The sequence below is a fragment of the Bubalus bubalis genome, chromosome 12 (assembly GCF_019923935.1).
Source record: "Bubalus bubalis isolate 160015118507 breed Murrah chromosome 12, NDDB_SH_1, whole genome shotgun sequence".
Taxonomy (NCBI): domain Eukaryota; kingdom Metazoa; phylum Chordata; class Mammalia; order Artiodactyla; family Bovidae; genus Bubalus; species Bubalus bubalis.
In genome coordinates, this window is record NC_059168.1 from 5,929,569 (window position 1) to 5,955,813 (window position 26,245).

Consider the following 26,245-nt stretch of genomic DNA (forward strand, 5'->3'; position numbering starts at 1 on the left):
GGAAGTGTTATCTTGGAATTGGCATTGTAGTCACAGTTAAGTTAACATTTGTAGTCAGCCCTACACAAACGAAGGGCCTGCAGAGCTAACAACAAATACGAAAATAAATTTCACCCACATCGTTCACAGAAAAGATAGAAATAGGAAACAGGAAATGGCTGGCTGTCTTCTTTAAATACTCCTTGTATGAAAGTTTAATAATATGGTTAGTACTTAATGCAGTTCATGGTGAACTTAAAGCAATCTTTTAAGTTATATAAGTTCAGATGTCTGATGTGTCTTATTCTCCCAAATTGAGAACAGTCAGCCCTAAAGAAATTAGACTCTTCGTGCTAAATATCACCTTGGTTTACCTGCTTTTGTGTTTCTAGTGTTCCCTGTTTTAAGTCCTTGACAAAGAGAGGTGGGGCATGGGACACCAAGTCACCATTGACTGTGTATTTTCTCTTCATGCAACAGAGAAAACTATAAAACTTGAAAACTAGCGATGTTTACAGGAGTCCTCATCACACATCCTGCTGATGAGGGGTGAGGAGTGCCAGCAATTGACTAAGCCAGCCACGTGCGTCAGTGACCGCAGCAGGCAGTGACGGGACGGCTACAGGAGGGTCAGACAGATCTGTGGCTCCACTCAGAGCCTACACGCTGCTCGGGACTATTTCAAGTACACGGCAATTCAAGTTCAGAGGGACCAAGGGCTCAGAGTCCCCACCAGAAGAGCTCCAGTGGCCAGACTCCTCTGGGTCTGCCACTGCTCTGCTGGCCTGCGCTCTGCTCCTCTCCCCTTCACTGCCGAAGCTGTCAGGAGTGGGTCCACTGTCAGCCTCTCTTCCCCATTTCTACTGACTGTTTCAAGCAAGAAAATTTCTAGGAAGGCACTTGAAAATGGTCTTTGCAGGATGATGTAAGTAGCAAGAGCTGGGAATCCACCTAAATACCCAAATATTCAAAATACGGTTTACTGTATTAAGTACTGGGGCTTCCCTAGTGGCTCAGATGGTAAAGAATCTGCCTGCAATGGGGGAGACCCAGGTTCAATCCCTGGGTTTGGAAGATCCCCTGGAAAAGGGAATGGCCACCAACTATTAAGCATTACCAACAGGACAAGTTGTAAACTGATTTAAAAATAAGATCATATGGCAACATGAAAAAGTATTAATAATAGCATCAAGGAAAACAGAACATAAATAAGCATCCAGACCAGCCCCACAAACCAAAAAATATGTATACACGTCTTGTAGGTGGTGTTATGAGTAAAACGTACATGAGGTGATACAGGAAACTACATTCAATACCTTGTAATAATCTGTAATGAAAAAATACATATATGTGTATAACTGAATCACTGTGCTATACACCAGAATCAAAGACAACATTGTAAATCAACTATACTTCAACTTAAAAAAATAATAACAGGGAAAAAATGGATACGAGGAGACAGTGTAGTAAGAATCACTGTTGTGTCCACGGCTGACTGGGAACTGCCGTTGGGCAGTGTGGGGTGCGTCCCCGTCACTGAGGGCCTCTGGGCCAAGCGCAGCAGCATTCGTGCACGGGCTCAGCAGGCACCGTCAAGCCAGAGCCGGCTGGCAGGGGCCGCCCCAGCCTCGCTGCACTCAGCAGGCCCAAGCTGGCCCTTCCCCACTGCAGGTGGGCAGCCTCGGCTGCGGCCTGACTCAGGGTCTGTCGCTTCCTCACCCCACTGAGTCTCCTACCTTGAATAAATCGTAGAGCTCCTCCAGGTCTTCAGGAAGGACAGAGACTTCTGGGATAACAACTCGGAGCTCGAGGAAAGAACAAACAGGCACGGAGTGAATGCTCTGCCTGCCCTGGAGGATCAGGGGTCAAGGAGGCGCGTCCCACTGGAGTGGACGCCGGGCGCCCAGATCATCCAGAGATGGCTTTATGGAGACTTTCTCAGGGCTTCATCCTCAACCTTTCTCATTCACACATCCAAGACTCAGGACAAGCGTTTAAATACTTGCAAAGGATCAAACACTGGCAAGGCTAGAGCTTGGGTGCCAAGTTCCTGCAGCATAACCACCAGCTCTACAGGCCTGGACTTCCCTGGTGGTCCAGCGGTTAAGAGTCAGCCTGCCAGTGCTGGGGACAAAGGTTTGATCCCTGGTCTGGGAAGATCCCCACAGGCCACAGAGCAGCTAAGCTCCCATGCCGCAACCACGGAAGCCCGTGCACCCTAGAGCCTGTGCTCCACAGTGAGAGACGCCACAGCAATGAGAAGCCCTTGAACCACAACTGGAGAGGCGCCCCCACTCACCACAGCTAGAGAAAAGCCCATGCAGCAGTGCAGAGCCAGCTCAGCCAAAAATAAATGAATAATACATAGATTTTTCTAAATTATGTGCACTTAGTCCTGTCCGACTCTTTGTGACCTCACAGACTGTAGCCTGCCAGGCTCCTCTGTCCATGGGGTTTTCCTGGCAAGAATAAATATTGGAGTGGTTTGCCACGCCAGTAGTAGTGGCCCCTAAAAAAAATAAAGACTGCAGGCTCTGGGCACCGGGCAACTTCTATATTGTCCCTTATTTAACCCCACACGATGAGTGTTGTTACCCTCATTTTACAACAAGGGAGACAGAGGCTCACAGTAGTTAATTTGCTCACAGTCTGTCTGACTCTAAAACTAAACCCACGCCGTTTCTCCACTAGCTCACCGCTGTCAAGCTGTTGTTAGTTGCTCAGCTGTGACCGACGCTTTGTGACCCCAGGGACTGTAGCCCCCCAGACTCCTCTGTCCATGGGATTTCCCAGGCAAGAATACTGGAGTGGGTTGCCTTTGCCTTTTCCAGGGCATCTTCCTGACCCAGGTATGGAACCCAGGTCCCCTGCATTGCAAGCAGAATCTTTACCATCTGAACCACTTAGTTGTTAATTTAATGCAAAAAAACCCAAAAGCTGTCACTCTCCTGTCGGGAGGCAGCAGGAGGCCCAGCTCGGGTCGGCCCCTGGCCGCCGGGGGCTGTGGTGCGGAGGTGGCCTCTACTCACCACGTTCTGCTTCGTGGTGTCCTCGTGGCCCTGGAGGACTCGGATCCTGTGCCTGCAGCGCATGTGCTCGATCTGAGCCACAGACTGGCCCCCGAATTTCTGCAGGGGAGAGAGGGAGCACTTGCTCACAGAACCCTCCCTGCATCCAGACAGCAGACAAGCAGCAGCCCCCAGCACCTCCCTGGAAGTTCACCTCCCGAGAGACCTGGGGGTGGGGCCCAGGTACCTCGTAGGAGTCCCGGATCAGGTCTGCGATGTCGGTCACGGGACACGGCTCCTGGTCGTCAGAGAAGAAGGCGTGGTGGCTGCCAATCGGGGGTCCCGGGCTGTCCTCGTTCTTGACGTGGTCCAGAAACCTGGGCGCATCAGACACCAGGAAAGCATGGGATCACCATCCCCTCCCCCACCCTGGCCACCTCGCAGCCCCCACCACCTTCACAGGGGCCCCCAGACATGGGCAGCAACTGTCAACGGGCTCCTCTGTCTCCCGTCTCTGTGAAAGGCCAGGCCGCTACAGCTACACTCATTCTAGAGAAAAGGAGAAACGAACGTGAAGACGGACATGGTGCCCCTGGAGCCACAGGAAGTTTTCCTAGGTCTCTGACACTCTGGCTTCCCTGGTGGCTCGGACAGTGAAGAATCTGCCTGCAATGTGACACACCCAGGTTTCAATCCCTGGGTCGGGAAGATCCCCTGGAGAAGGGAATGGCAACCTGCTCCAGGATTCTTGCTTGGGAAATCCCATGGACAGAGTCTGGTGGGCTACAGTCCATGGGGTCGCAAAGAGTAGGACATGACTAAGCGACTAACACTTTCACTTTTTTGACTCTCCAGTGATGTAAACACTGTGTTTCCACAGTATTCTGCACAGGAACTTGTCATTTACCAGCCTCGCCCTCGGTTCCACATGTCCCCGGGCTAACGGGCTTTGCCTTCACTGCAACACACCCGTTTCTGTGCCCAAAACGTCCACATCCCCCAGCTGGCTTCCTGAGGCCCATGTTTCCCTGTGCCCGCCTGCCCTCCTTCCGTTCAAGGTCACTGGAGGTCCATCTAGACTTAGGACACCTGAACCTGTTCAGAGAAAGACAGCAGTACCCTCACCTTCCTGCCTCTTGGTGGACAGGAGTGAGGGAAGGTGGCTAGGATGACAAGGTCGCCGATGGCTTGGCCCCAGGGGACCACAAGCTGGCAGAGTGGAGGGCAGCCCCACAGTGACGGCCCAGTCCAGCCGCCGGCTCCCCGCCTCACCTGCTGAGGACCATCAAGGCCTGGCTGTCATCCTTGCTGCTGCACAGGCCCTCGGCAGTGGCCTCCAGCACAGCCAGTCCCAGCTGGAAGATGGCTTTGATGCCATCGTAGAAGAAGCAGTCGACCACGTTCACGGCACTCTCCAGGGGCATGATGCTGAGGAAGAGCGTGAGGAACCAGGACAGGGAGATGGATGCCAGGGCCGAGAGGTCGTGCATGTGCTCCGCCAGCTCAGGGAGCTGCTCCTTGATGAGCTCCTCGAAGACGGACTGGTCCACCTGGGCCCCTGGGGAAGGAGCCACGGAGACTGGCTGCGGAGGGAGTCACTCCCTCTCAGATTAGAGCTGCTCTGAGATACACAGAACCATGACACAGGATGGGAGTCCAGGAAAGGACTCACACTTGGTTCACTGACTTCTGATGTTTGGACCAAGGTGATTCAATGGGAGAAGGATAATATTTTCATCTGTCATTTTCAAAAACAGTGCTCCTATCTACAACAGCTAGGACACGGAAGCAACCTAGATGTCCATCAAAGTATGAATGGATAAAGAAGCTGTGGTACATGTATACAATGGAATATTACTCAGCCATAAAAAGGAACGCATTTGACTCAGTCCTAATGAGGTGGATGAGCCTAGAGTCTATTATACAGACTAAGTCAGAAAGAGAAAAACAAATATTGTATATTAATGCATATATATAGAATCTAGAAAGATGGTACCTATTTGCAGGGCAGCAGTGGAGACCCAGACATAGAGAACAGACTTATGGACACAGTGGGGGAAGGAGAGGAAGGGACGAAAGGAAGAGAGTAGCCTTGAAACATATACACTACCATATATAAAACAGAGAGCAAGTGGGAATTTGCTACATGACTCAGGGAGCCCAGCTGGTGCTCTGTGACACCCTAGAGGGGTAGGACTGGGTGGGAGGCAGGAGGGAGGTTCAGGAGGGAAGAGACATATGTATACCTATGGCTGATTCATGCTGATGTATGGCAGAAACAACACAATATTGTAAACCAATTACCCTTCAATTATAAATAAATAAAATAAAACAGTGCTGAACCAAGTGCCCACCTACGTGGGCGGGGGAGGGAGAAGGGACCCCTCTTCCTACCTCAAACCATTCAGAAAAATACATATGAAATGTGTCATGGACTTAGGTATAAAAGCTAATGCTAAAAAAACATCTAAAAGAAAATACAGGCAAAAGGCTAAAATTTCTTAGGACACAAAAGCATTAACCATAGAAAAATTATGAATTGGATTTCATCAAAATTAAAGACTGGTATTCTTCAAAAGAGACCATTCATAAAATGAAAATGCAAACTTCAAACTCAGAGAAAATATTTGTGGTAACTATATCTGACAAAGGTTTTGTGATCAAAATAAAAATCAAGAACTGATGCAACTTGATAATAAGAAATCAATAAACAAATCTTTTTTTTTTTTTTAAAAAAAGGCAAAAGATTTGCACATTTCTAAAGTGACAAATGACCAATAAGCACAGAAAAATAGGTTCAACATCATTAACAATGATCAGAGAAATGGAAATGAAAATCACCACGATATACCACTCTCACCCACCAGAATGGATAAAATTAAAAAGACAGAAAATTCCAAGTATAAACAGGGATATGGAGCAACTGGAACTCCCATGCGTTGCTGGTATGAGATAATGTGAATACGTTTTGTCCATTTTGGAAAACTGACAGTTTCTTATAAAGTTAAGCATACATCTGTGACCCAGGAATTCTACTCCTGGGTAAATCCTGAGAAAAGTGTCAATATATATTCCAAAAAGACTTATACACGGATGTTCACTGGGACTTATAAGAAGAAACTGGAAACTCCCATGACTGGGATGAAAGCATCATGGTGTGAACGCACCATGAAATAGCACGCAGCAATGAAAAGGACCTGCTGATGCACCAACGGTATCTTGAGTGAAGGAAGTCAGAACATTCTCTACTATTATATTTATTCCAAGTTCAAGAACAAGCCAAGAAAACCTGTGGTGACAGAAATCAGTACCAGATGTTGAGTGTGGCAGGGAACTCTGTGGGTTGTAGCAACGTTCCCTGTACTGGGGAGGTGGTCACATTATCATGGAGGGTCTGCTGCTCACTGCTGACTACCATCTGTCACATCACCCAGTGAGGGCTTGGGCAGCAGGCCCCCCAGTGACCTCGAGGTTCTGGTTACTCCTTGCTGCTCTGTACAACATTAAGTACCTCCCTCGAAATGAACGGAAGAGGGTAGCAAACCAATTAGCCACCCAAACACAGGAAGGCGGCCAGGGGAGAAGTCAAGGGCCACCTCCTTCCCATCCAGCCCTCCCCTGCTCCCGGTGGTCATCATACTCCCTCAGTTCTTAGACCTCAGTCCTCAAGCCTCTTCTTCCTGCCTTGTCCCTACATCCAGTCCTTTGCCAAATTCCATCTCACACCAGTTCTTCTGTTTCTGATGCCACGGCTGCCATCCTAAGTTCAGGCCATTCCCACCTCTCAGTCTGGATTACTATACGGTGTCCCTAAGAATATCGCCCGGCCAGAGCAATTTCCATGTCATTTTCTCCACGAGGAGATAGCTGGATCACAGACAGGGTGCAAATTCAAATCTCAACCACACGAAGGTCAGCGGCGCACATGCCTGGGCACTGAGGGGTCACACACAGGCTTGCCCAGAGCCCGGGCAGCCACAAATGCCCTTTCTTACCCAGCCTGGATAAGTGAGGAGTCTCCTCCTCTGCCCTTTACGTCGGGCCTCAAGGGTCTCCATTATTCCTCTACTCCCTCCATCTGCTATCTGCAAACTCCCTGGGGACCAAGAAGGAGACCTCCTCTCTTTCCAGGCCTCAGCATCAGTAAAAAACCTCTGTGGTTTTCACTTTTGGACTTGCTTTTTGAACCTAGGAATTTTTCTTTCCTTAAGTTCAGCTATCCATATAAAATAATTTTTCTTTATCCAAAAATCTGTAAGAGGGGACTTCCCAGGGATCCAGTGGTTAAGCCTCTGCTCCCACTACAGGAGGCATGGGTTTGATTCCTGGTCAGAGAACAAAGATACCTCACGCCACACAGCACAGCCAAAAAAAAAAAAAAAAAAATCTGTAAGAGTTTGTGGCAAAGAAGCAGTTGGGTTACCACATTCCACCCTTTTGCCAAAACTGTGCAGAGAGTTACATCAGTTAGTTTTGAAGATTCAAGAGTCAGACGGTGCTGGTGCAGAGACTAGCCAAGTCTCTTTATCACCACCCCGAGGGACAGAGGGGAAGGGAGCAGACAGTTACCAATGACTCGGTGGTTGAAGTAGTCGGGCAGCATCCGCTCACACACAGCCACCAGCAGCCAGAAGGCTTCCTCCTCCTTAGCATACAGCAGCAGAACAGAGGTCAGGATGTTCATGGACTGCTCAGAGGATTCACAGGGGAGCGGACAATTACTGACCAGGTCATGTGTACCACGGAGACATTCAACAACACACAAGGCCAAGTGATCCACAGAAGTCCAGACTACACAGATGAGAGATGCAGTATACCCAGCCAATCAAGACTGAGCTGGAATGACCAGTTATCAACGTGGGCCTCACAAGACCCACTGGGTTGAATCATCAGCCGCTGCTTTGAGCCTGGCCCCCAGGGAGTGATGCTGGGCTGGGCTGTGGAGCACGCCTTAGGCTCAGAACCCAACCCCACTAATCTCTGTGTCTATGTTCAGATTTAAAAATAATCCTGATGACTTCTGTACGGTTTAGAGGTAGGACGCTCCAGAGCGGCTTCATCAATACCATCCTGCAGTGGAGGCTGGGAGGCCATGAAGGCTGAATGGCCTCCTAAGGACAGGGGCCAGCTCATGCCATGCTCTCCTGGGCACTGGGTAACACTCCTCCCACATCATCAGCGTGTCTGACTCCACGAGACCGATTCCCTCCACAGGACAGTCCTTGGTACAAATGGCTAGGAACATGGCACCTGAGGCCTGGGTGGTTGGCCTGGGACGGCCCTGCAGCGCCCAGCTCACCTGGCAGTACCCGATCTTAGGGTTCCTGTGGGCATAGGCCGTGAGGACTCTCCTCAAGGCCGCGATGCCCGTTTCGTTTTGGAAGGCAGGGTGCTCTGGCAAGGAACGGTGCAGGTCCCGCTCTATCTCCTCCGTCACCAGGCAACACTTTCCCATGGACTCCTCCACCAGGTTGCCGTAGTAACCGGGATGCGCGGCAAGGTCCGTGACGGCATCTGGTGATTTACAAATAACATTTCAATGTTAGGTGGCAGCCTGGATGGGAGGGGAGTCTGAGGGAGAATGGATACACGTATATGTATGGCTGAGTCCCTTTGCTGTTCAACTGAAACTCTCACAACACTGTTAATTGGCTCTTCTCCAATATAAAAAATTTTTAAAAAAAAATAACATTTCAAGGGGGGCTGATTTCTGGGAGAGAGTCCACATGGGGAGGGGCCTGTCCTGCCGGAGGACCTCAGTGGGATCTCACAATCTAAGCAACACAAAATAGTTAAGACCACACATGACCAAAAGGAACTTCACTTCTGCTAAAAACAAAAAACAAAGGAAAAATGAAGTAATATGGCTTTTCTAAGAATAACCTTACAGATAGAGGGGGAGAAGAGCTCATACTAAAAATAGCTTTATACTAATATACTTACAATCAGTTGTATTCCTCAGTAACAGATGTATGTGGCCTATCTGCCACAAGAGAAAGCCTGTGTGCACCAACGAAGACTCAGTACAACCAAAAATAAGGTACAAATTAATTTTTAAAAAAGCTATGGAGCACATGTTCTGTGGAGCACACGAGGAGGCCCGTAAGGCTCCCAGAAGGGTCTCTGAGGAAAGTGGAGCCCTGGCCGCTATCCCCCCAGCACCTCGAAAGGAGCAGCAGTCACACCCTGGACCGCAGGGCCCTCCCTTCCTGCTGGTCAGCCCCGTTCCTTCACCGAGTGGCGCCACACGGCTCACAGAAGGCGCCTCTGGAGACCTGGGCCCCAGGCTCAGCCCAGCCACCGGCGAGCGTCAGATAAGAGACACCCCAAAGCAGCAGAGGGAGAGTCCCAGATCCAGCGAAGCAGGAGGAAGATGCGGGCAGGCTCTGTGTGCATTCCCCGCAGCGGGGGCACCAGGAGGACGTGTCCCCAGAGGGAGTTATGTAAAGCACACAAGTGAACGACTTTTGAAGACGTTTTCAGGTCTCTAGACATCTAGACACTGCATGTCCAGGGCGTTCTGAACAGAATTCTAAGGACGATGAAGAGACTCATAAAATCACGGCTGAAGGGGAGGCGATCCCTCTGCCAGACTTCACGCTGACCAGGGACCCCACAGCCCAGAGGTTGCCGCAGCCTGGCCCACAGTCCACACAGGAAGGTCCCAAGGCCCCAGCCGGGCATGTCACAGGCCGAGAGGACCCGTCTGCATGCGCGCACACACATGCACAAGCACACACGCACACACACACTCCCTACCCCCCCTACTCAGGTCAGGCCTCTGTCCTGTGTCTGCTCCATAAATAAAAGCTGGGCCTGGAGACCCCGGAAACCCTCACCTGAGAAAAGAAGCCAGAGTCTGCCGCGCAGGCACTCAGGGATCCCCATGGCCACCAGCTTCCGGATCTTCTCTGTGCGGAACATGCACACTGTCCTGCCGTACTCCGCGAAGTGGTCGTTCCAGAGGCTCACCTTGATCTGTTCCCTGGACTGGAAGCAGAAACACACTCAGCGTACGAAGAGGCACCGTCCACAGCCCGTCACAGAGGGTGCTCCCTCAGCTGAGAGAGGACCCACTTGTGCCAGGCAATTCACTGGGCAGACACCTCTGAATGTCCAGCAGCATGCGGGATGTAAAGGTCACCAGCCCTTCAGGAATTCAGAGTCCCGTGGGAGACCTGACGTGAATAAAATGCCATTTCCTTGGCAAAGTAGATAGTAAGAGTGTGCTCATCCGAACTGCTATGGGAACACAAAGCCGATGGCGGGCGGGGCAGGGGTGGGGAAGCCTCTCAGGATGTCCATGCCAAACCAGTTTCTTAAACAGGTCAGCTCAGAGCGCAGAGGGGAGCCAGGGGCTCTCATGATTTGCCTGGAACTTCCTGACAGCCAGAGGAAAAATTGCCAACTGGAAAAAAAATGACATCGTTCTCAGTAGCAGAGATGAGAAAGAGACCATGTCTCTAGGCAACTGGAAATCTTTTCAAACTATGAATTTTGAAAATTCTTTAGAATTCCTAGCTGGCAGGAATGTTTCCATGCCTTTTAAACAAGAAGTTTATATATGCTCTTAATAATCTGTATTCTCCAGTCATGGGAGAGGTGTACACATATAGTCAATATTCTTATTTGTTGAAACAATGAGCATTCAGTGAGCATCTCTGAACAGCACATCAGAAGGCTGCACCCTGAATAAGTAAAGCTAACAATCCATGATACATGAGACATTAAGCGGCTGAGGGGCAGATATCCTGTTCACAGCCACCCTGGTACTGGCGGTGCCCACACAGCGTGCCTCCTGCCAGGGCACCATCTCATAGCTCGGCTTCTAGTCTATTTACCACTCAAGCACTGCCCACAGAGTCTCCCTGAAGAGGAGAAAACAATCACGAGTGTAACCAAGGTATTTTTAGTTTAGTAAAACTAGAAAACAGCCAGGGGCCAAAAAAGAAGCGCTGTACCAGGAGTCCCGCTGACGCCACTGGATAAAAGGAACCAGACTTGTTCTGCACCTGGAAACCCCACAAGGAGAGCACGGATAGATGCGGCCTGAAGGGCAGGTGGAAAGTCACTGCCCCCCAACGTCCCACATCCTCCACCCACCCGGAAGCGTGCAGGCCACTGGCATCTCTGCCCTCTTCCACTTTTTGCCAATGAGGTGCCCAGGGTTGCCTAGTAACCTGTGTCAGGCCCACCCCAGGAGGGGCCTGGAAGCCACGCCCCACCACCTCCATGTGCGAGGGTGGAGCCACGTCACTCACCAATCTCGAGTCCGGGCTCTGGCTGCCCGACTGCCGGAAAGCCTCGGGGTGCATCCGTGGGCTCATTTCTTTCTCCCTTTCCTCGCTATTTTGCGAAGACACCATCTCAAGACCCCCAAACCTGTGGTTGCCACTGCACAAGCTTGTTGAATGAAACACGGGTGAGGTCTGCATGGGAAGGAAAAAAAAGAATGACAAAAAGAGAAAGTCACTGCTTTAGTTACGGGGCAGTCTTTGTCTTTGGATATGTGAGTATAATAAACATGCCTATCTGCTTGGGACTTACGAGAAAGGCAGTCTAACACTAGACCCAACGGAGATGATCCTCAGGAAGGAGCATGGTCCACGGGGCTTTCCCAGCACCGCTGCTCCCTGGCTCACAGAATATGGCCCCACGCGGGACCAGGAAGGAAACATCGCACCCTCAGCATCTAGACCTGAGGATGGGCGTCTGTAGAGAGCGGCTCTAGGGAACTGAGAGACTTCCTCTCCTTTCCTCCTGTCACTACTCAGATGAAAAGAGGTCCGGAAACAAGGAGGACGGGTGTGAAAGAATCAGGGACTAGGTCCAGCAGACCTGGATCTCCTGTGGCAGCTGTCCAATCTTAAAGACACTGAATCATCTCTTTGGGCAACTTACATCTGCCCCCAAATACTATAACATCATCCCCTCCAACCTCAGGGGGATGAGAGCACCGACCTCTCTAATAAAGAGGGTGTCCACTCACCTGTGTGTTGATTCCCCAAACCCTCCAACCTCTGAGAAGATGGCCTGTTGATCCCTGACACCTGAGTGTACCCCATCAACCCCTCTAACCTGTGAGCCCCATTAGCCCCTCCAACCTGTGAGTGAGTCCCCTTCAACCCCCTCTAACCCTGCCATACCCACTCAGGACACCCAGCTCATTAAAGATGATATCAGATTGTCTGCTACCCAGGTCCAGCATCACTGACGTTTTTCTGGTACCCAAGTGGGTCATCGTTACATGCACTCCCCTTTGAAGACACCTGCCCTAGAGGTGCTGGGGGAAAAAAAGGGATTTTCCGTTTACAGACTCCTGCTGTCTCCAGGGATCATACCAGCTCCTCATCCAGGGTGGTGTCATAGTGCACAGGGTGGTCGGCATGCACCAGCTTCAGTCTCGCCAGCAGACCCTCCACCAGGCTGTCACGATCTCTGAGCTCAATGAACTGGAAGGCCATCTTGCTCCGGATGCTGACGATGATGGGGTTTGGCAGCAGACTCGTGTCCTCCATTTTCTCAATGCTCACAACCTGTTGCAGACAGTCACGCGCACAGAGGCAAAGCAAGAGAGAAGAGGGGCAGGAGTTCAATTGCAGATTCAGGAAACAGAGAGAGAAGGACAAACCCAATAACTGCAATAAGGAACCAGTACAAAGTTAGAAAGTATGGGATGTGGTGTATTTACAACAGCCCAAAGTGGGAGTAATTCAAGTACCCCTGGCTGGATTAACAGATGAGAACAAAACCAAAACATGGGTCTACACACAGTACGACATTATTCAGTCTTAAAAGGGATGGATATTCTTTTTTTTTTTTTTTGCCAAACCGTGTTGCATACAAGATCTTAGTTCCCTGACCAGGGCTTGAACCTGTGTCCCCTGCACTGACAGGCAGATTCTTAACCACTGGACCCAGGAAGTCCCAGAAAGGATGGATATTCTGACAGGTGCTGCAATATGGATTCACCTTGAGGATGTTCTGCTAAGTGATACAGCCAGTCACAAAATGACAAATTTTGTAGGATTTCACTGATACAAGAGACCTACAGGGGTCAGGGCTTCCCAGGTACCTCAGTGGTAAGGAATCCACCTGCCAATGCAGGAGACATAAGAGATGCAGATATGATCCTTAGGTCAGGAAGATTCCCTGGAGGAGGAAATGGCAACCTACTCCAATATTCTTGGCTAGAGAATTCCACGGTCACAGGAACCTGGCGGGCTATAGTCCATAGGGTCACAAAGAGTTGGACATGACTGAGCACAGGGGAGTCAGGATTCATAGAGGCAGAAAGGACGGTGGTGGATGCCTGGGGCTGAAGGAGGGGGATTTGGGGTGCTATTGTTTAATGGGGACAGGGTGTCAGTTTGGAAAGATGAAAAAATTCTGGTGATGGTTGCACAAAATGTGAATATACTTAATACCACTGAACCATAACACTTAAAAATAGTTAAAATGGTATGTATGTGTATGTTCAGTTCAGTTGCTCAGTCATGTCCGACTCTTTGTGACCCCATGGACTGCAGCATGCCAGGCCTCCCTGCCTATCACCAACTCCCAGAGATTACTCAAACTCATGTCCATTGAGTCGGTGATGCCATCCAACTATCTCATCCTCTGTTGTCCCCTTCTCCTCCTGCCCCCAATCCCTCCCAGCATCAGGGTCTTTTCCAATGAGTCAACTCTTTGCATCAGGGGGCCAAAGTATTGGAGTTTCAGCTTCAGCACCAGTCCTTCCAATGAATATTCAGGACTGATTTCCTTTAGGATGGACTGGTTGGATCTCCTTGCAGTCCAAGGGACTCTCAAGAGTCTTCTCCAACACCACAACTCAAAAGCATCAACTCTTCAGTGCTCAGCTTTCTTTATAATCCAGCTCTTACATCCATACATGACTAAAACCATAGCCTTGACTAGATGGACCTTTGTTGGCAAAGTAATGTCTCTCCTTTTTAATATGCTGCCTATGTTGGTCATAACTTTCCTTCCAAGGAGTAAGCATCTTTTAATTTCATGGCTGCAGTCACTATCTGCAGTGATTTTGGAGCCCCCCCAAATAGTCAGCCACTGTTTCCACTGTTTCCCCATCTATTTCCCATGAAGTGATGGGACCAGATTCCATGATCTTAGTTTTTTGAATGTTGAGCTTTAAGCCAACTTTTTCACTCTCCTCTTTTACTTTCATCTAGAGGCTCTTTAGTTCTTCTTCGCTTTCTGGCATAAGGGTGGTGTCATCTGCATATCTGAGGTTATTGATAACTCTCCCGGCAATCTTGATTCCAGCTTATGCTTCATCCAACCCAGCATTTCTCATGATGTACTCTGTATATAAGTTAAATAAGCAGGGTGACAATATACAGCCGTGATGTACTCCTTTTCCTATTTGGAACTGGTCTGTTGTTCCATGTCTAGTTCTAACTGTTGCTTCCTGACCTGCATATAGGTTTCTCAAGAGGCAGGTCAGATGGTCTGGTATTCCCTTCTCTTTAAGAATTTTCCACAGTTTGTGGTGATCCACACTGTCAAAGGCTTTGGCATAGTCAATAAAGCAGAAATAGATGTTTTTCTGGAACTCTCTTCCATTTTCCATGATCCAGCGGATGTTGGCAATTTGATCTCTGGTTCCTCTGCCTTTTCTAAGAACCAGTTTGAACATCTGGAAGTTCACGGTTCACGAACTGTTGAAGCCTGGCTTGGAGAATTTTGAGATTACTTTGCTAGTGTGTGAGATGAGTGCAATTGTGCAGTAGTTTGAGCATTCTTTGGCATTGCCTTTCTTTGGGATTGGGATGAAAACTGACCTTTCCCATTTGCTGGCATACTGAGTGCAGCACTTTCAAAGCATCATCGTTTAGGATTTGAAATAGCTCAAATGGAATTACATCTCCTCCACTAGCTTTGTTCGTAGTGATGCTTCCTAAGGCCTACTTGACTTCACATTATACATATATAATTTAAAAAATAACTATATAAGGAATTCTTGCTCTGTTCTAAGGGCATTTGTAAAATGAAGTCATCTGCTGCAGAAAAATGGTGGTCAATCACATGAATGAAAAAATTGAGTTTTTCTGAATACTGCTTAGTCTGTACATTATAACAGCAAGAGTTTGGAAGTCTTGACATTTGACAGAGCTGTGGGTCCTGTCACTACAGACATGCCCCAAAACCACAGGACTGAGGCTCAGCAGATCTCAAAGCAGACTCCGCTTCCAAGAAGAGAACTCTGGAATTTTATAGCTGGAAAGTGACAGTGTTAGTTGCTCAGTCGTGTCAGACTCTTTGCAACCCCACGGACTGTAGCTCATCAGGCTCCTCTGTCCATGGGATTCTTCGGGCAAGAATACTGGAGAAGGTAGCCATTCCCTTCTCCAGGGATGGTTCTGACTCAGGGATTGAACCCGTGTTTCTTGCATTGCAGGCGGATTCTTTACCATCTGAGCCACCAGGAAGAGAAGCATTTTTCTAAATTTTTATGTAAAATTCTAGAAGGATATACAAACGAAGCAACTTGACATTTCTTTTCAAAAGGTGATTTTTTAATAGGTCACTTTTTTCTCTTCCCTCCTGGTGGGTGAAAGGGAGGACTCCTTCCTAAGGGCTGTTGGAAAAGCTTTCATTGCTAGGCATGAACATTTTAATAAGAGCTTTATCAATAATGTGGAGGCCAGGGTGCCTGTTCTCACCATTCACATCTATGCAAATTTCAGGTTGCCAGGCAACAACAGAAAAAAGCAGGGGCCCCTGGTCAACTCAGGCCAAGCATCCCTCTAGACTTGCCCATCCTCAGAGGCAGAGCCTTGCCCTGTGAGCATCCATCCCCTCTGTCTCCTAGCAACCACGGCCCCCCCGCCCCCCGCCCCATGGGAGGACAGCAGGTCTACCTCTCTGAGCGGCAGGATGACTTTGCAGCAGCCGGCCTCCTTGCTGGCAAAGCAGATGTAACTGTCGGAGGTGAACATCTGCCCGGCGGTGTGACAGCGGCTGAACGGGGTCCAGAGGGAACAGTCCAGGACGGCGTGCAGCTTCTCCCGCCTTGGCAGCCTGAAGAAGGCCCGGAAGAACTCATTTTGTGCCCTAGCTTCCAGGTCCCTGGCAAAGGAGGGAGAAGGGAGAGAGGCAGACATGGTGACTGAACTCACTGCTAAGTCGCTTCAGTCGTGTCCGACTCTGTTCGACCCCATAGACGGCAGCCCACCAGACTTCCCCGCCCCTGGATTCTCCAGGCAAGAACACTGGAGTGGGTTGCCATTTCCTTCTCCAATTCATGAAAGTGAAAAGTGAAAGTGAAGTCGCTCAGTCGTGCCCGACTCTTAGCAACCTCATGGACTGCAGCCTACCAGGCTCCTCTGTCCATGGTAGATTATAAATAAAAACACTTTTAAACCCCTGGCACAACCTGATATAGAAGGTGATGCAGAAAGGTGCTAGGCCCCCAGTTCCTGCCCCTCTCCAGCCCCCTCCCCACCCCACAGCCAACCTTTGGAGTGAGAAGCAAAGGCCGAACAAGTCACCTCTGCAGAGGTGATGCAGCAAACACAGACCAGGGCAAGTCTGCCTTCCTGGTTTGAGTAACACCATGAATTATCACAAAGCAAATGTGTAAGAATCTAGTATGAACTCTCCTACTCTGTTGGTGGAAATGTAAATTGTTGCAGCCTCTATGGAGAACAGTGTGGAGGTTCCTTAAAAAACTAAAAATATGCTGATGTTTGATAGAAACCAACACAATACTGCAAAGCAATTATCCTTCAATTAAAAATAACTAAATTTTTTAAAAAACTAAAAACAGAGCTACCATATGACCCTGAAATCCCACTTCTGGGCATATAGCAGGAGGAAATGGTAACTCGAAAAGATACGCATACCCGTGTTCATCGCAGCCCTGTTTATAAGAGCCAGGACATGGAAGCAACCTGAATGTCCATCCACAGTTGAACGGATAAAGAAGATGTGGTATGTATCATACATACAGCAGAATATTACTCATACATTAAAAAAAAGAATGAAATAATGCCATGTGCAGCAACAGGGATGGACATACAGAGATTATCATATTAAATGAAGTAAGACAGAGAAAGACAAATACCATATCTATCACTGATTTGTGGGATGTAAAAAATTATACAAATGAATTATTTACAAAACAGACTCACAGGCTTAGAAAACACACTTACGGTTACCAAAGGGGAGAGGCAGGGTAGGGGTAAATTAGAAGTTCAGGACTGACACACACACACAGTGCTATATGTAAAACAGGTAATCACAGGACCGACTGTATAGCATAAGGAACTCTTCTCAATACTCTGATAATCTATACGGAAGAAGAATCTTAGAAAGAATGGATATACGTATATGGGTAACTGAATCACTCTGCTGTGAGTCTCAGTGAACTCCAGGAGTTGGTGATGGACAGAGAGGCCTGGCGTGCTGCGATTCATGGGGTCGCAAAGAGTTGGACACGACTGAGCGACTGATCTGATCTGATACCTAAAACTAACACAGCACTGTTAACCAACTATTGTGCTTGTGCTAACCACTTCGGTCGTGTCCGACTCTCTGTGACCCCATGGACTGCAGCCCGCCAGGCTCCTCTGTCCATGGGATTCTCCAGGCAAGAAGACGAGTGGGTTGCTATGCCTTCCTCCAGGGGATCTTCCCGACCCAGGGATCAAACCCATGTCTCTTGTCTCCTGAACTGAGCAGGCTTGTTCTTTACCGCTGAGCCATCAGGGAAGTATCTAATATAAAATCAAAATTAAAAATAAAAAAAAAAGATCTAGAGATAGAACCTTAAAGTGCCAGTGAAAAGCAGAGGCCAGCCGCCCAAGGAGCCTGCACACAGCTACTGGCTTCAGGGGCCCCAAAGCTCTCTCCTGAGATGAATTGTGTGAGGTCCCCCTAAACAGTGGGCTATCCTCATCTCACCCCATCCTTTACATCTTCAGAATTGATATTTCCTGGTTGAAGTGTCAGGGCCAATCAATCTGTTCCTCATTCCCGCCCTCTGGGAAGCCCCCTCCCAGGCCTTGCCCCGCTGGCCCCCTGGATCCTGCACCTGCATCGGGAGGGTCAGGCCTTCCTCTGTAGAGTCCTGTCAGCCCCATCCCCTCCTCCCTGCTCACCTAGGATGTCTGGGCTCCCTCTGCTCTGTGCCCCAAAGTCCCAGGGGAGCACCCGAGCAGCAATCATGACTAACCCGTAATCCGACCCTAAGGACACCTTTCAAAGCCAGTATCTGGGAACGGAAATAAAGCTACATCCACAAAAGGGGGAGGAGCATTCCAGCCCCACACTGTGCCCTGAGCAAGAAGAGCCTGTTTTCCTCAAGTTCAACCTGGGCTGTCCTGGCAGGATGTCAAGTTGACTGAGTCATTACCTGTTTACGTCCACAGGCTGACGTCTCCAGGACAGAGAGCTGCAAGTGAGAACCTGCCAGGAGCCGGCGGGCACGACATGCCTTTCACTTTTGGAGGAAGTCACTCAAGTGCAGTGACCGGCAAAATACGCCATGTACCAAGACCCTGACATTCACCTTGGGGCCCCAGATACCCGAGGGCCAGGCAAACCCACCACTGGCCATCGCTGGGGTCCTCTGTGCCCTTTCTCTCCTCTCCTTTCTACAAGTTTCCAGAACTTGGGGGTGGGGCTGACAATCTGGTGGAATTCACCTGTTTCTGGAAGATTCTCAACACAGATGAGTTTTGTTCCAAAATAGATGATGTTTCCCAAAGGGTCCTAAGTGCCACAGGCCTTCCATTTTCTTTTCCTTTGCTCATTTCTACCCCAAATTAAAAATGCCACCCCTGGAAGTACAGTCGTACACCAGGAAATGTGTGAAGAATCACCTGCGATCCCAAACCCGTGGACAGACCAGAGCACTTCAGCTATAAGCTGGTTTCCCCTGTCTGTGTGCAAACGTGGTGAAAGACGCCAAGGCTCTCCTTGGTGGTTCCCATGAGTGCTTTTCTTTCTGTTCACATTTACTGATTTGGCTGCACCAGGTCTTGGCTGCATCACGCAGGATCTTCAATCTTCACTGCCGCAGGCAGGATCTTTGGTTGAGGCATGGGACTCTTAGTTGCGGTATGTGGGATCTAGTTCCCTGATCAGGGATCGAACCCAGGCCCCCGGCATTGGCAGCACAGTCTTAGCCACTGGACCACCAGGGAAACCCTCCATGAGCTCCTGAACAATGCATACAACAGAGATGGCTTTCTTCATTTTTAACAGATCTTTGTAAGCTGGACTAAAAACACTCAGGTATCAAATTATATAGAGACAACTAAAGAAATACAGGAGAAAGATGATACGGGAGAGAGACGACCCTCTGTACTGGGTTGTCTTCTGGGCCCTGAGACAGAGCGGACACAGTGATGGGAAGCCTGGGGCCAGAGGTACACAGAGGAGCTAGGGGCTGGGAGTCAGAAGACCAAAGGGTCCCCTTTCATAAGAGGGGTGAGCAGCATCCAGCCTCCACAAAGGACCCTCAGATTATCAGAAATGACACAACACCAAGTGAAATTCAGTGGGACTTTACCCGAAACTCCACTTTTGTTTTCAAAAGCGATCAATTTACAACATACACATGGCAGGAAGGCTCTTTGAATCCTTTCTGAACACATGGAAACTCTGAGACACTGCTGCCATTCAGACACCACTAATTAAAAAGACACACACTCCCCCAAATGCCCTCAGTGTTCAAAGAAGACAGCAGACACTGCAGCCGGCCAGGCTCCTCCGTCCATGGATTCTCCAGGCAGAATACTGGAGTGGATAGCCATTCCCTTCTCCAGCGGATCTTCCTGACCCAGGGATCAAACCTGCGTCTCCTGCATTGGCAGGCAGAATCTGTACCACTGAGGCCTCAGGGAAGCCCTTAAGGAATAATAGCAGTGTTAAAAATAGATGAATGTTTTTCAAAAACTTTTAATGAGGAGTGGCTCCTAAAAGAATTAAACTAGAATTACAATATGATCCAATAATTCTACTGGTGGGCGTGTGTCCAAAAGAACTGAATGCAGAGTCTTAAAGAGGTATTTGCACACCCATATTCACAGCAACGTTATTCAGAACAGCCAAAGGGAGAAGGAACTCAGTATCCACTGAGTAAGCAAAACGCAGTACATACGTACAATGGAGTGTTGTTATTCAGTCTTAAAAAGGAAGGAGATTCTGACCATCTACAGGGTGGATGAACCTTGAGGACATCAGGCAAAGTAAAGTAAAACAGTCTCTCACACACACACACCACAAACAAATTCTTCAGGATTTCACTAGAGGAGGCAGATCACAGAGACAGAAAGTAGAAGAGTGGGTGCCAGGGACTTGGGGATGGGTGGGGAGTCAGTGTTTAACGTGGACAGAGTTCGATTTTGAAAGATGAGATCTCTAAAGATGAATGGTGGTGATAAGTACACAGCAACATGCATGTACTTACTAATAATACCACTGAACCACAGGCTTAAAAATGGTTAAGATGATCACTAATGATGAGGAAAATGCACATCAAAACTACAACGTGATATCAGTGGGCACAGGTCATAAGAGTCATCGTCAAAAAGACACAAATAATAGTAAATGTTGGTGAGGATGTGAAAAAAAAAAAAAAAGGGAAACCTTTACATTGTTGGTGGGAATGGAAATTGGTGCAGACACTATGGGGGTATGGAAGTTCCTCAGAAAACTAAAAGATCATATAACCGAGTAATTCCACTAAGATCATGGCATCTGGTCCCATCACTTCATGGCAAATAGATGGGGAAAAAATAGAAAAGTGACAGACTTCATTTTCTTGGGCTCCAAAATCATTGCGGATGATGACTACAGCCATGAAATTAAGACATTTGCTTCTTGGAAGAAAACTTGTGACAAACCTAGACAGCATATTAAAAAGCAAATATCACTTTGCTTGCAAAGGTCTGTATAGTCAAAGCGATGGTTTTTCCAGTACTCATGTATGGATGTAAGAGTTGGACCATAAAGAAGGCTGAGCGTCGAAGCGCTGATGCTTTCAAATTGTGGTGCTGGAGAAGACCCTTGAGAGTCCCTTGGACAGCAAGGAGATCAAACCGATCAATCCTAAAGGAAATGAACCTTGAATATTCATTGGAGGGATTGAAGCTGAAGCTGAAGCTCCAGTGCTTTAGCCGTTTGATGTGAAGAGCCAACTCACTGGAAAAGACCCTGATGCTGGGAAAGATTGAGGGCATGAGGAAAAGGGGATGACAGAGGATGACATGGTTGGATGGCATCACCAACTCAATGGACGTGAGTCTGAGCAAACTCTGGGAGATAGTGAGGAACAGGGAAGCCTGGCATGGGGTCACAAAGAGTCGGAAATGACCTAGAGACTGAGCAACAATTCCACTCCTGGATATGTATCCCCCCAAAAATAGAAGCAGTAATTTGAAAAGATACATGCTCTCCAATGTTCAGAACAGTGCTATTTACAATTTCCAAGACATGGAAACAGCCTAGGTGTCCACCAGCAGATGAGCAGATAAAGATGTGGTGTGTACACAATGGAATATTACTCAGCCATCTAAAAAGAGTGAAATTTTCCCATTTAACAACATGGATGGGATGGACTTGCAGGGCATTATGCTAAGTGAAGTAAGTCAGACAGAGAAAGGCAAATACCATATGATAGATACCCTTTATATGCAGAATCTAAAATACAACAAACTAGTGAATAAAACAAAAAAAGCAGACTCAGAGAGAACAAACTAGTGGTTACTAGTGGAGAGAGAAGAGAGGGAGAGACAACACAGGAGTAAGGGATTTGAAAAACGATTATTGTGGGATAATATAAAATCATACTGGGGACTTCTCTGGTTTCCAGCAGTTAAGACTCCATGCTTCCCCGCCTAGATGTCCATCGACACATCAATGTATAGAGAAGTTGTGGTACATGTATACAATGGGATATTGCTCAGCGATAAAAAGGAACACATGTGAGTCAGTTCTCGTGAGGTAGATGAACCTAGAGCTTGTTATACAGAGTGAAGTAAGTTAGAAAGAGAAAAACAAATATCATATGTTAACACATATATAAGGAATCTAGAAAATAGGTACTGATGGACCTATTTGCAGGGCAGGGGTAGAGACGCGGACGTAGAGAACAGATCTGTAAACACACAGGGGAGAGGGGCGGCGGGACGGACTGAGGGAGTGGCGCTGACACGCACACCACCGTGTGTAAGTGGACAGCTCGTGGGGAGTCACTGTGCAGCACGGGAGCTCAACCGCTGCTGTGCGACAGCCACGGGGGTGGGAGGGAGGCTCAGGAGGGAGAGGACATACGGATACTTACAGCTGATTCACTTTATTGGATGGCAGAAACCAACAACACTGTAAAGCAATTATCCTCCAATTAACAATAAAAAATTTTTAAAAAGACTCCAGGCTTCCGATGCATGGGCTTCCGTGGTAGCTCAGAGGTTAAAGAGTCTGCCTCCAGTGTGGGAGACCTGGGTTCGATCCCTGGGTTGGGAAGATCCCCTGAAGAAAGAAATGGCAACCCATTCCAGCACTCTTGCCTGGAGAATCCCACGGACAGAGGAGCCTGGTAGGCTACAGTCTACGGGGTCACAAAGAGTTGGACACGACTGAGCGACTTCACTTTCTTTCTTTCCAATGCACGGGGCATGTGGGTTTGATCCCTGGTCGGGAAGCTAAGATCCTTACAGTGTGGCCAAAACATAAAAACTAAAATTAAAAAATCATGTGTGTGAAGCTTTTAAAAATAAAATAAAATTTAAAAAATAAATAAATAAATAAAAAGAAAAAAAAATAAAATAAAATAAAAACTGTAAAGCACAGTAGAATTTAAAGACTTTCATTCATTTTCAAAAAAGTTTCAAAAAATAAAATAAAAATGGTTAAGATGACAAAATTTGTATTATGTGTCAAGAACTAAAATGGTGTGTGTGTTCAGTCATGTCCGATTCTTTGTGACCCCATGAACCGTAGCCCACGAGGCTCCTCCGTCCATGGGATTCTCCAGGCAAGAACATTAGAGTGGGCTGCCATTTCCTCCTCCAGGGGATCTTCCCAACCCAGGGATCAAACTTATATCTCTTGGGTTTTCTGCATTACTACCAGCACCAGCTGGGAAGCTATGTGATGTGTATTTTACCAAAATAAAAAAAATTTTTTTAATGATGAGCAGTATTCAGAAAACAGAGGTGATTCTGTAACTACATCAAAAACATCCAGCCAGGGCAGCACTTCCTGGGAAACTTGCTTTTCAAAGGATCACAAACGTGAACTCTTACAAAGGCATCAGCTCTATGGTTACCCAGTTAGAACCATGAAGGCAGAAATCAGAATCAAGCTCAAACATCACAGTTTGAATCTTGAATAATAAAGTCAAACTTCTTTAAAGTGGCAACTACCTCAGAAGTCCTCATGTCCAGGATCTATTGGGAGCCAACAAATAACAGAGAATGTCAATTACACTCTTAGTAAGGCAGCTTTCTTTTCATACTGTTCATGGGGTTCTCACAGCAAGAATACTGGAGTGGTTTGCCATTCCCTCCACTGGTGGACCACGTTTTGCCAGAACTCTCCACAGTGACCTGTCTGTCTTGGGTGGCCCTGCACATCAAGGCTCCATAGCTCCACTGACTTATGCAAGGGCCTTCACCACGACAAGACTGTGATCCATGAGGGGGATCAACTTTCTTAAGACAAATTAGGACCAAAAACATCCAGCGGTTCTGAAAGCATCTTCTATAAAGTAATAGGAAAGAAAAACAAAATATTTTTAAATGTGCACTAATAAAGTTCCAGGCTGAATAGAATTCTATAATGAGTTACCCGTATTGAATTTCCTGGAATTTTTTTTTTTTTTGCTGTGTCACATGGCTTGCAGCTTAGTTCCCCAATCAGAGCTCAAACCCAGGATCATGGCAGTGAGAGCTAGCAGTCTTAGCTATGGTACCACCAGGGAAGTTCCTGGAAGTATTTTTTTATGAAAATCAATTTCGAAATAATATCTGAAAAGAAGGAGAAATTGGATCCAGGAATCAAAGCCTACTGCAAAAAGGAAATGAAAAACCATCACTGCCAATCACACAGGAAAAACACGGATTATGTCACGAGGGAAATTTCAATCTAATGCAATGAAGCTAACAAAGCACATGTCCAGGGAGGTGGTGCCTGGGCCGTAAGCCCCCGAGGGGTGAGGGAAACCCTGGGACGCAAGCTCCTACCTCTTGGTGATCTGGCTGGGCTCCTGCAGACCCGGGTCCAGGTCGAAGCCCTCATTGTCCAGCAGCCTCCGCAGCGTCACATCGGCCAGCTGCTCCATGATCTTGAACACCTCGTCCAGGTTCAGAAACATGGAGAAGTCCCGCTCCTTGTTCTGGGTGGTGATGCGGATGGTATCCGTCAGAAAGACATTGGATGTCCTCTCCAACCTCTGGACGTCAACCCAAGGGACGACAAGTTTAACTAGAAGAGAAAAACAGCAAATACAGAGTTTACCCTCAAGTGTAACCCAAATTTGAATGCATCGGTGCAAAGCTTTTCCTGCAGCGGAAATGCAAAGACTTTTTAAGCCAGAGCAGGAAAGAGGAAGCACAGAACTGCTTGGCAGCTGCTTTGTTAGAACCCAACTCATGTTCCAATCATTTTCTTCAAGATTTAAGCCAAGCTGCTGGCTACTGCACATGTACAAGGAACATCGTTCTGATGTACCAAGTAAATAACAGAGAAACTTTCCCCCAAATAGTTAAACTGAAATATTTGCAAAATATGCAGACGTTTCTTGATCCAAATAAATTCTGGTTTCAATAGCTGCATTCATGACATAAGCTGTGAAAAAAAATGGGAGGGCAAAAGAGGACTTGTGATCTGGTTTGGAGGAAGCGGCCCAACATTTAGACTGTGTCAGGTGACAGTTGTCCAAATCTTAGAAAACAGAGTACAAGTGCTTTTCATGGAACTCTCCTTAAAGTAATACAGCGCTATCAGCGCAGTTCACAAGCGCCCTGTTCTCAGAAATGTCTCCAGTGCCGTGGCCGTCAGGCTCAGTGGCTGATGCGGAACAAATGGGGAGGGACATACAGAACAACTTAAAATGATCGATGTTATCAAACATTAGGAACCATTTCTTTTTTCCAAGTTTCACTGACTTAAAATCAGGTTTAGTGATGACGACTGATAACTGTTGGAAAATAATTCATTTTCTTTTTCAAATTAAAAAAGGGGACAATGAACTGTTTTCATTTCTCTCCATTTATCTTGCAATAAATGGCCAAAGAAGCTGAAGTTGATCAGTTTGATGAAGACCTAGAAAACCTCCTAGAACTAACATCAAAAAAAGATGTTCTATTCATCACTGGGGATTGGAATGCAAAAGTTAAGAGATATCTGGAGCAACAGGCAAGTTATAAGCCTTGGAGAACAAAATGAAGCAAAGTTAGCAAAGGCTAACTGAATTCTGCTAAGAGAATGCATTGGTCATAGCAAATATCCTTTTTCAACAACACAAGAGATGACTTTATACATGGACGTCACCAAATGGCCAATACTAAAATCAAATTGATTACATTCTTTGTAGCCGAAGATGGAGAAGCTGTATACAGTCAGCAAAAATAAGACCTGGAGCTGACTGTGGCTCAGATCATCAGCGTCTCATAGCAAAATTCAGTCTTAAGCTAAAGAAAGTGGGGAAAATCTTTAGGCCAGCCAGGTACATCTTAAATCAAGTCTCCTATGAATATGCAGTGGAGGTAACGAATAGATTCAAGAGATTAGGACTTGTAACCAGTGTGCCTGAAGAATTACGGATGGAGCTCCGTTATTGTACAGGAGGCAGAGAACAAAACCATCCCAAAGAAAAAGAAAAGCAAGAAGGCAAAGTGGTTATCTGAGGAGGCCTTACAAATAGCTAAAGAAAGAAGAGAAGTGAAAAGCAAGGGAGAGAGGGAAAGGTATATCCAAATAAACGCAGATTTCCAAAGAACAGCACGGAGAGACAAGCCTTCTTCAATGAACAGTGCATAAAACTACAGGAAAACAGAAGGGGAAAGACTAGAGATCTCTTCAGGAAAACTGGAGATATCAAGGGAACATTTTGTCCAAAGATGGGCCCAAAAAAGGAAATAAATGGTAGAGACCTAGTAGATGCTGAAGAGTTCAAGAAAAGATGGAAAGAATGCACAGAAGAAAGATCCAGATGAACCAGATGACTAAGATGGTGTGGTCAGCCACCCAGAGAAAGCCATTCTGGAAAGCGAAGTCAAGTG

General features: G+C 47.5%; 1 protein-coding gene across 5 annotated transcripts in view; it reads right to left on the minus strand.

Moving 5' to 3' along the window:
• Positions 1-26,245, minus strand: part of TBC1D8 (TBC1 domain family member 8) — a 139,735-nt gene that overhangs the window by 24,836 nt on the left and 88,654 nt on the right. For all 5 annotated transcript variants that reach the window (XM_044925669.1, XM_044925667.1, XM_006071934.3 and 2 more), the window contains 11 exons: positions 24,206-24,446; positions 15,872-16,079; positions 12,329-12,523; positions 11,249-11,416; positions 9,827-9,977; positions 8,287-8,501; positions 7,557-7,674; positions 4,260-4,545; positions 3,235-3,364; positions 3,009-3,107; positions 1,716-1,784 (listed from right to left, as the gene is read on the minus strand). In XM_044925669.1, coding sequence (XP_044781604.1) covers positions 1,716-1,784; positions 3,009-3,107; positions 3,235-3,364; positions 4,260-4,545; positions 7,557-7,674; positions 8,287-8,501; positions 9,827-9,977; positions 11,249-11,416; positions 12,329-12,523; positions 15,872-16,079; positions 24,206-24,446 — 1,880 coding nt within the window. The remainder of the gene's footprint in view (positions 1-1,715; positions 1,785-3,008; positions 3,108-3,234; positions 3,365-4,259; positions 4,546-7,556; positions 7,675-8,286; positions 8,502-9,826; positions 9,978-11,248; positions 11,417-12,328; positions 12,524-15,871; positions 16,080-24,205; positions 24,447-26,245) is intronic.